The sequence below is a fragment of the Fundulus heteroclitus genome, chromosome 5, assembly GCF_011125445.2.
Source record: "Fundulus heteroclitus isolate FHET01 chromosome 5, MU-UCD_Fhet_4.1, whole genome shotgun sequence".
NCBI lineage: Eukaryota > Metazoa > Chordata > Actinopteri > Cyprinodontiformes > Fundulidae > Fundulus > Fundulus heteroclitus.
Genome location: NC_046365.1, coordinates 24,679,765 through 24,690,887, shown reverse-complemented (window position 1 = coordinate 24,690,887; position 11,123 = coordinate 24,679,765). Strand labels below are relative to the sequence as shown.

Here is an 11,123-nt window from a genome sequence, read left to right as displayed (position 1 = left end):
ATTAATCAGGACTTCTCCTGCAGTCAGCCCAACCGACTGTCCTCGGATCACAGCTGAGGGGAGGGTGACGAGGACGGTTGTTATCAGAACTTGGGCAGAGTGCATGCGGTGCTCAGTTTCCTGTTGACGAGTAAGTGGAAGTGGCACGCTGCACACATTTGCACGTGTGCACGCCGAGACACGCGCGCACACAAACACAAGCAGCCGGGGCGACACACGCACACTAACTCTGTGGGCCCCCGCCACCCCCGCCCCCCCCCCGTTGTGCCCCTGAGCCTGACAGTCTGGACATGGGAGATATCAGAGAGCGGGAGAGGCATGAAAACACAGTGTCTGAGTCAGATCTGGGTATAGCTGTGAAAGTGCATTTGTAGGTGACAACATGGCGATGTCTGAGCAGCTTGAGTTTGATGGAGGTAAGGTTTTTTTTGGTTCGCTTTTATTCACTTTTACTCTCTTGGTCTGTCCCGTTCCCTGCTTGCGAAACCAAACGGCTTCGGAAACGACATTCGATTTTTCTTTTAACTTCGGTTTGCCCGATTGACCGAAGTTGTGTCGAGACAAACAAAAAAAAAAAAGAAAAAAAAAAGTTCAACCCATTCCAGCAAGGGTTATTAGATTACTCCTGGTTATTCAGCGCCGACTTGCGCCAGCTTTAATCACTTCACGGACATGGATTTATGGCTTTAGGTGTGACTGTGCAGCTGGAAGTGTAGCTGGTGAAATGAAGGTTAGGCATCATCAGCGTGTGTGTGTGTGTGTGTGTGTGTGTGTGCCTCGCTGCTCGGGGGGTGCTGGCTGAAGATAAGGCCAGCCCTGTGCCTGAGAGAGAAAGAGCCGGTGTGTTTAAGCCCTTCAAGCCTTATCCCGACACACCTCCCACCCCCACCTCCTCTCCATCACTCCGCTGCACACACGTCCACCAGCATCCACACACAGTGCGGATTAACCCCGTCATGTACCATTTCAATGGGAGAGCTTTGGACACACACACACACACACACGCAGAGACACACAGACAGGATTAACTCTTGTGTGTCCATTTCCACGGGTGTTTCTTCGCCGCTCTCTCCGGTTGTGTCGGCGCAGACCGCTCAGGTTTCCATGGTGACAGGGCCCAGTGAATGTAAGATAGGCAAATCCACATAAGTCACTTGCAACAGACACTCTGAGCTACTATTGACTACAGCTCCCCTGGTGCCATGGCGCACAAAGATGCGGGCCAAGGGGGGGGGGGGACTGACAGGAGGCTTGCGAGCTGTGAAGTGCTCATGAAACAGGCTTAGCGTGGTCAGAGCAACGTGCATAAAGGCAGCTTGAGCATCTTCCCTCTGCCGGTCGGGCGAGAGACGGCGGGCTTTCAAGCAGATTATCCTCACTAAATGAGAGACGCCGCGATTCGTTGTACATTAGTTTTGCGTATACGCGAGAGTCTGCAAAGGTATCCGCGTTAAAGCTCCTGTGCTGTGCTTGGGTCAGACTTGACCTGTTTTTAACTTTAGGTGTATAAAAAGTAGGGCTGGACGATATAGAAAAAAAAAGCTTATCGATACAAAAAAAAATGCACATTGATCGATATCGATAATTATTGAAAATATTTAAAACCATATTTTATGTGCAGCTCTGCCGGGACATTTTATGATATTGCCCAATGATTTGATTTTAATAAAGAACACAAACAGAATTCCATTTAAATCTTTATTTAACCAACCTTTTTAACCACATCAGAATTTTTTTTAAAGAAAAATAACTTAAGAGACCTGAGTTATGTTATTAAATACTGACAAAGAATAAACTAAAGTGACCAGTAAAATGACCAAAATAAATATACCAAATAAATAAATAAAATAGCCTATTTAGGTTTATTTCTGTCAGACTGGCGAACTAGTTAAACCCCGTTTTGGGACCATTTCCTCTGCTGCGACATATTCACATGTGCTCTGTGTTGTGGTTTGAGAGGGCGGCGCTTTGTGACGGCGTGCCTGGGTCCACGATTACGATTGGTCGAGAGGAAGTAGTGACTGTAGCATCAACCAATATGATAGGCTGAAAGGAAGGAAGTAAAACTGTTTGTATATCAAACTTTTAGCGCCACACGTCTATCGATCGATATATATTGTTATCGACTTATCCTCCAGCCCTAATAAAAAGTACCATTTTCTTTTTGGTTATCTTTGAATAGGATTTCATCATGATATCCCCAAAAAAACAGCTATTTTACCACCAAAAAATTAAACGTACTTAATTCTTTGAGGGGTGCGTCAGAGTGATGCAGTCGGTAGGGCTGTTACCTTGCAGCAAGGAGGTCCTGGGTTGAAATCCCGGCACAGCGTCTTTCCGCATGGAGTTTGCAGGTTCTCCATGTGCATGCATGGGTTCTCTCTGGGTTCTCCAGCTTCCTCCCACAGTCCAGAAACATGACGGTTAATTAGTCTCTCTAAATGACCATTAGGTGTGCGTACCACTGAGCTATATTATACACTGGAGTGCTAATCGCCCGCTGTTAGAACGAGTCGCTTTGAAGCCACCAGCCGCCATATTGGTACTCCCTATTTCCCCCCAGTAACTAGGGAATATGTGCGCTAAAGCATCGAATAACAAGGATTTTCTCATGTTCAGGGGGGGCTTAAAACGTTTAAAATTCCATATTCTTTTATGTTATGTACTAAAACTATCAAGTACTGAGAAAGTCATGTGCTGAAATATTTTGTATGTTATTTATATATATATATATATATATATATATATATATATATATATATATATATATATATATATATATATATATATATATATAAATAACAATTATAAATACATAAATAACAATATACAATATATTTACATATATGTATACATATATATACATTTACACATATTTATATATACATATATATATTTAATATGAATAACATGTAAAATATTTCAGCACATAATTTCCTAGTAGTTAATAGTGTTAGTACATCCACTGACTGTAGAATTACCTGTGAAACGTTTTCACACAGCCAGAAAACTGCTTGTTGTTGCAACCAAATCCTGTGGTATTCTGTGAGAGTAGGGAGTAGCAAGATGGCGGCCAGTGACTTCAGTTTTTCAGCAAAATCAGCACTCCAGTGAATAAGTAGAGATCAGTGGTGCGCACGGTTGTTCATCTTGTGTATCTCTGTTGCCTGTGGTGGCCTGACAACCCGTCCAGGGTGTACCCCACCTCTCGGCCAATGGCCACTGGAAATAGGCACCAGCCCCCCCATGACCCCATGACCCTGCATGGTTAAGCGGGTATAGATAAAGGTTGGAGGGATCACTCTTTGAGGTGTTTAAATAAAGACATCCATGCTTATCCTGGTCAGAGAATACTGGCTGCTGCCTGTATCACAAAAAAAAAAGATGTTAACACACACAGAACAACATTGTATTGTTTTTAAATGTTTAATTCATGGTTCGGTTTTCAATTTTCTTCCGCTCCTCTAAAATAAAAACAAAAATGTTAAAGCATTTAGCAATCGTTGCCGTTTCCTTATATAAATGTATAGGGGTCAGTTTTGACCCAAACCTCCACTTTATTTAATGCTCTTAGATGGAGTAAATATACACACACATCAATTGTCTTCATGACAAAAAAATATAATGATTGAATCTAACTCATGTTTAGTCAAAGCAAGTGGTATGTTATCAGATAAAATGTCGATGGAGCCAAAAAAGACTTTATTTGTCATTTTGTATGCACAGAGTGCATACAGAACGTAATTTCGTTGCATACAGCTTGTGAATTGCAGTAAAATTAAATTACAGTATAAGGTGCAGCAGTGATGTAAAAGTAAACAATTTAAATGTAGACAATGCAGGAGAAGTCACAGTGTACAGGAGAGTATTTTTAAAACCATTTGTATGTGCAGAATTGATTGTGCAAAGGGCATTTGTACAAAAATACAGCTTGTAAATTACAGTAGATTTAAAATACAGTATAAAGTGCAGCAGTGATTTAAAAGTAAAACAATTGAAATGGAAAAAGTCACATTTAAATCAATGTTTACATAACTTCTGTTCAAACTTTTTACCAAGCATGTCACAGTGTTCAAGTTGAAATACAAACAAATTGTCTATTAAAAGGCAGAATTAATGTTGTTGTGATTTTTTTTTAAATCCTGATTAGCAAAAAACATGCAATATTTTAATCAAACTTACAAAGGAGTTGGATTTTTAATAAAAAGGGATCTCGCTGTAATATAGAAAAGGGTCTTGCTCTTTGGCTTTATTAAAAGAAAGGCATAGAGTCTTCAAAGATTTAGGGTCAATCATTTTTTTGCTTCTTAGACTAAAAAAGGGAAAGCTTTGAAAGTGCTTAGTTATGACGGTGCACGCAAATTTGGAGGACAGGATTTTGGGCTGATTTACATCACAGGTCATATTTTACCCACTAATATAGAATTGTTGTCTTTGTTCAGCAGACATATGGAGACTTTCATCCCAACATCATGTGTTTTGGTAAAAATGTTGGACAGAGCTAGAAAACTGTTTATAGAGTGGCAAGAGGGGAGCAGCAGATTCTATGGGGCGGTCCCATATGGCAGGTCTGTGTACTTTCATAACCACAGTCAACTGCAGCAATGGCATTTCAAATTTATTTGGAAAGCCATTAAATGACAAAACACTGAGTCTACTTATTATAAGTATTGTGAATAACAGTGAACATAGAAGACATCTTTGGCTGCTTTTACTGATTTATTATTTTCTCAAGAAAGCATATATGTCATAGTTGTTAAAAAAGCAGAGCTGAAAAAATAAAATTCTGGACAGTAAACCTATAGAAATTAATTAAACTTGCCATTGACGATGGGGTAAACTAAACTTTCATTTAAACGTGTATATGGTTGATACACAGGTGTACAAAAATGTTATTCATGGCCTCAGCTGAGAAAATAAAAGTATAACACCCTGTATATAATAAAATAATATCGACAATGTAAAAAATGCTGGAGCGTAACAACTTTTTATTTATTTATTCTTATACCCATTTTTTTTTTTTATTAAAAAGACTTAAGCACCCATAACCCATTTCTGCCGTGGTAAACCAGCGGTTTTCCTAAATTTGTCGTCTTCCAAAAGCGATCATTCAGCAGTATTTCTAACCATGCTTACTCAGTCGGACAACACAAGCGGTAAAAGCAGGACCACAGAGCTGCCCTCCATGGAGACTTCATTAATGAATAAAACATTCGGGATTTGCTTCTCTTCTCCGCGTACTTGTGAGTGGTCGAAATCAGAACCACGTTCAGGTGGCAGCAGCAGCTTCTTTCAGTGTTCAGCTGCAGAGGAAAGTCCTTCAGGGGGTAAAAGCAATGGCATCCTTTCTGACAGGAACTTAAATTGTATGTTTTTAAAGTTGTGTATATATAAAGTCTTTCTTGCAAAATCTTTCTGACAATACTTGTAAACATTGGGTTTGACAGAGCATTAACATCGTTGACTCTCGCTGAAGTTTGGTTTTTAGTCCAGTCTTTGTGCTAGGCATTTTCTTCATTACTAGACTCTCTCCTACTGTTTATATATATATATATAGATATATAGATAGATAGATAGATATAGATATATAGATATATATATATATATATATATATATATATATATATAATATATATATATATATTATATATTATATATATATATATAATTAGATTAGATATATATCGATATAGATATATATATCTCGATATATATTATATCACTATATATATATATATATATATATATATATATATATATATATAGATAGATGATATAGATATATAGGCACCTTTTTATATAAAAATCTAGTTTCTTACTTTTGTTTGGATCCGCACATAATTTCAAACATACAACAGTTGACAAACATTAATTGCAGTTTAATTGCACAGACACTTTGATTATCATACAGCTGTTGTCCAAAAGCCCTGTTTATGTTCATGTTATGCTGTTAAGAAGCTTTACAAAAGTAAATGAGTCAATGATCAATTCAGTGGGAGCCCCTTACACCGGTATCTAATAGTTCTGTCTACAGCAGGAAGAATAAAGGTACAGCACAGTTCTGCCACCTGATCTGGAAATCAATGCATCCATTATTTGTCAGCGCCTCATCTGAAAGAGCCTCAGGAGTCTCACAACAAATACACGTGAAACCTTTAGCAAGCATGCCATAAGAGCTGAATGATCCAAATGTGACAGGTCTGATTCACATTACTGTTGATGTGTCTACAGAACAACAGCGAGCAGTCAGTCTGTCAAACACGGCGAAGGCTGTGTCGTGGTGCGAGGACTGCATTTCACCCAGTGTTTGTTGGAACTCCTCCTTTATAAAAGCCTCTTTTGACAGCGATCCAAAACTCACTTTCACATTGATGGCACAAAAAAATAACAACAGTAAAACACAATTATTCATGGAGAACGACGCTGAGTTATAAGTCAGAAAGATTAAGTTGAAAACCCACTTAAGTTGGAAGGTTCTCACCAACTCCAACCTTAAAACCCTACATGGATGCTGCAGACGCACGAGACAGCTGTGGTAATAAACTGTTTATTCGCACCACTGACAGTCAGCATCTCATTACATCAGCTGCTATTCATACAGCTGGACAAGCGTTTCCAGTAGAGGTGTATCTGAGAGGGTCAAGGCTAATACAACAAGCAGCAAACCCCCTACTTTTTGTCTGACATGCAACAAGAACGTGGTAATTCCTAGAGCTGACTCCCAACTTCCAAGGCATGTTGAACTGAGCACATGGCTTCATGGAAGCTGGAGCTGAACATTTTTTTCAAATAGCGTAGGATCACGCTGACAGGAAAAACAGCAAAAGTCAAACAAGACACAAGGAATTATTCAGAGTCCACTTTAGATAAAAAAAACAAACAACAAATACCCTTCACTGCTGTTCTTATTTTAAACAGTGGGTGTTACTGCAGATTGAATTCAGCACGTATCCATCAAGAGAAGGAGAACCAACAGCGAGAGTGCATTCCTAGAATCTAATGCTTTGACGATATAAGTGTTACTTTTGGCTGTTTTTGACGAATAAAACTTTTTTTTTTGCAATAGTTATTCCCATCCATCTATTACATATACCTGCTTAACCGTGCTGGGTCATCGGGGGCTGGTGTCTATCCACGGCGGCCATTGGCCAAGAGGCAGGGAACACCCTGGACAGCTTGTCAGTATGGTTGTTACCCATCTCTTTATAATTGTCCTAGGTCTTTTTTTTTTCATATTAGTAATTTTACCTCTTTAATACTCCCCCAAAAAGTCTGTTTCACATGTGACACGGTTTTATGAAATAATGAAGACCACAATGTTTAGATTTAACAAATTGATCCTTATATTCATAACACATATACACGCACAAATTTATATACACACACATATACATATATATATATATAATCCCACAGCTATTTATTTGGCTTATATATAATACTTGAAAATTTATATATGCACATCTATGTCTAAATACAATAGTCTGTACTGTATGCAAGCTAAAAACCTTGGAAAATAAATGGTCTTGCACAGCTTTTTCCTAGTGTTGCCACTCTGCAGCTTTAGTGTATCCAGTTTTGTAACATGGTGCAGCCTTAGTTTATAGTAAAAACAGCAGAATACATTTCCATGCAGCACAGGAATGAGGCATCTTCTCTGATCCACGTTCACTACAACAGAACTTAACTTTTTTCTGCCACATACAATATGGCGGTGACGTTGACGTGCGAACCTGCGCCCAACGACGCGTCTACGTATATGATGTCTATGAGTATGGTTATTATCCATCTCTTTAAATGCTTGTAAATACGAAGATGATTTAAAAATCTTGCAAAAATGGGATTGTGCACAACTGGCAGAAATCCCAACCCCCCCCTCTCCTGACCGTGTGCATGTTAACACTTCTGTCCTGCGTTCAGGAGGACCAGAAGGGATGTGTACAAACCAGGTATCAGGGTAGTGAGCTCCGTCATCCAGCGGCACACTCAGACCAAGGAAGACTGAAAAACCCACTTTAGGGATTATACATCCCTTCTGACCAGGGGAAGCCTTAGGATTCCCCAGAATGAGCTGGGGAGTGGTGCTGAGGAGAGGGATGCCTGGGCTTCCTTCCTGGCTCGTTAGCGTTAACCCCTGTGACCTGATGGCGTTGAGCAGAAGACAATGGCTGAATGAATGGAGGCTCATTCAATATGCTGTTTATTTCATTTTTATCTCCCTTTTTTCCCCCCACTGATCTCTCCATCTGCTTCCCACTTTTCTGTCAATGGATACATAAATTAAAGTTGGCCCAAGACGTTTGTTCGGTGTTGCATCTCTAAGGCTCAAGAGACATACAAATGCAGAAAATTGCTGCTTTTACTCGTTTTTTTTCTTTTAATATATCTCAACTTTGGCCATATGGGTGGGATCTTGCTGGCTCTGATCTGAATATCTGATTATGATTTAAGGCGATATAAGCCGATTTAGAAGCCTGTGGGATTCTCCTTTTGGCTTTGCATCTGGCGAACGTGTGCGCCTCTGCGGAAGGGCGAAACTGCTGGCCTGTGCGCCTCGGAGACCGTTTGGTGTGCAAACTTTAAGACGCAATCATCCCAAAAACCTTCGGGTCTCAGGCCCTTTTTGCGAAAGTTTAGGAGATCCTGGTCCTGCTGCTGCATCAGCGGCGTGTGCATCCCGCCGATCGAGCCCAGTGAGCAGGGCCGGGGCTCTTTTGGCCGTCCCAGTTCGGCTGTTAGCAGCAAGCTGATGTGCACTAATTAGGCAAACATGAAAACCACTTTGCAGTCAACATGGTCCGCGTTTCCACGCAAATTTCCAGTCAGCTGCATTAGGCCAATTCTCATCTGTGTCAGTTAGGGAGGAAGAGATGGGATGCAGGGAGGAGGAAGAGGGGGGGGTAAAAAAAAAAAATGCTTACCAGACAACCTTTATGTGCAGTTGTGCATTAGAGAGGGGAGGCTGTGGTGGAGGCGGAGGAGGAGAAGACGAAGAAGAAGTAGAAGAAGAAGAAAAAAGGGGGAGAGGGCGGCTGGCTGCTGTGCTGGGCAGGGAAGAGAGGAGCAAATGCATTGCAGACGGAAAGGAGGAGGAGGGCCTACAGCTATTGTTCATGTCCTCCCGTGAACAAAGGGCTCATCGGGGTCCGTATGTAAACCCACAGCAGGCTCCAGTCCACTGACAAGGCCTCATGCGGGACAACACATAAAACTACCGACTCCCGCAATTCCGGCCTTATTCCGCTTTACTCTCTCGGTTTGAGGAGATTTCTTTCTTTTTTTTTTTTTTTTTGTATTATTGATCCTGCTGGGAAAAGGACGTGTTGTTGTGTGGGTACGTCGCGTCCTGCGGGCCTATCCGTTTTTACGCACGGAGCGTACAACACGGTCTATCATCACCGGATCTGTAAACATCAATTTTCTGATTGGACTTCTTTGCAGGTAAAAAAAAAAAAAGGTCGCTTTTCTGCCCAAACACTAGTTCTATTTTATTTTTTCTCCCACCCCACAGCGAAACGCAGCTCCCGGAGCCATTCGGTGTGTTTGACGAGCGCCGGCGGTGTTGATTTATCGACATTTAATGCGAGATTTTGCCGTTGAGAAGGGATACAACGTCAAGGCGTTAGCTAGCAGGCTAGCTGCTAGCGGCTAGTACGAGTCTGCCCTCGAAAGGCCTGCGAGGCAGTGTTTTAGTGGCTAAAGGTGTCAGGGTTGTTTCCCTTCCGTGACTTGGTGTTGAACTAACCTATCGCTGGCCGGGGAATATTAAAGGTTTGACGTTTTGTTGCACATTTGGCCCGTTTTCCAGCAGGTAGAAGTTGTAGCCTAGCTTAGCCGGTGGCTAGGTGCTAACATTATGCGATGGCTGCCGTGCTAATTGCCTTTGTAGCCGATTCTTGTAACTTGCTCCAGCGGCGTAAAGTTAAAAAAAGTAGCACCGCGGATATGTAAAGTGTAAGACCAAAACTGACGGGGAGAAATTTTAAAGTTATTTGACCATTGGTTGTTTGCTTGGTTTATCCCAAATAAAGCTGATGGACGCCACAGTGGCCGTCTGGGACGACCCCAATCTAAGGAAAATGTTATAAAAAGTGAGGACTACTGTCCCTCATATCGACGTTTTTCAGTAAAACGATGCTGTCTGGGGGATCATTATAAAAGGAAATCTGAATTGTTTTTAGACTTTCATACCTGATTGGGATAGGATTTGAGTTGAAGTTGGACACCACCACAGTCCCATATAAAAAGCACATGAGCGCGTACAGTATGTAAATACACTTTATATAATATGTTGTTTGCTTGTGAAAGGCAGAGGAGCACCATTCCCAGTGGAGGAAGTGGAGTCCAGCTGATGCGATTGTGACTGACTGTCATTAACCGCTAACAGGAGAGGAGAGGAGCTAATGGAGCTTTCAACAACTAATGGACACATAACCATTGATTATTTATTTATTTATTTATCTGATGGTGCATCCAGCCTATAGCGTACTGTTACAATCCAAACAGCTTGTTCTTCCTTAAAGAGCAGACAGAGCTTCAGACGAATGGCCGTTTTGCAGCTTTTTCTTCCTATAGGGGGAAGACGGGCGACCTGTTTTTAAAAAGGCTGTATTTGTTTACCTTTAAGTCCCTAAGTTTCCCCACAGGCTCTCTGTACGTGCGGGCCGCTCCTCGTATTTTAGATCACTGGGTGTTTTTATCTTTTGATTAATACTAACATGATTGAAAAGTGTAAGGAATACCAAAATGCCCTTTCAATTCAGTTTAATTAAACTTTTATTTATACAGCGCCAATTCATGAAACACGTCATCTCAAGGCACTTTACAAAGTCAAATTCAATCATATTATACAGATTGTTCAAAAATTTCCTATATAACTAACTCCTGAAAGATGTACCGCTGACTTATAACCTGGGAAGAGTGTTTTATTTGTTTTAAAATTTGTTGCATCTGCTTGAATCTAACCGTAGTAGTTTAAGTTTACGCCCATTTCCACTACAGATTTATCACTTGGTCATCCAGAGATCAGATCCTGACACAGCTGCAGTTTTTTTTTTTTACCCATTTCGCCAAACACTTCAAATCTAACAAAGCGTCAATTTTTCCACAAAAAAATACGTCAA

The 11,123-nt window shown here is 40.8% G+C and overlaps 1 protein-coding gene across 1 annotated transcript in view; it reads left to right on the top strand.

Moving 5' to 3' along the window:
• Positions 1-328: 328 nt before the first annotated feature.
• Positions 329-11,123, top strand: part of ldb1b (LIM-domain binding 1b) — a 30,088-nt gene continuing 19,293 nt past the window's right edge. The window contains exon 1 of the mRNA XM_036137264.1: positions 329-416. Within this exon, the coding sequence (XP_035993157.1) occupies positions 383-416 (34 nt within the window). The 5' untranslated portion in view covers positions 329-382. The remainder of the gene's footprint in view (positions 417-11,123) is intronic.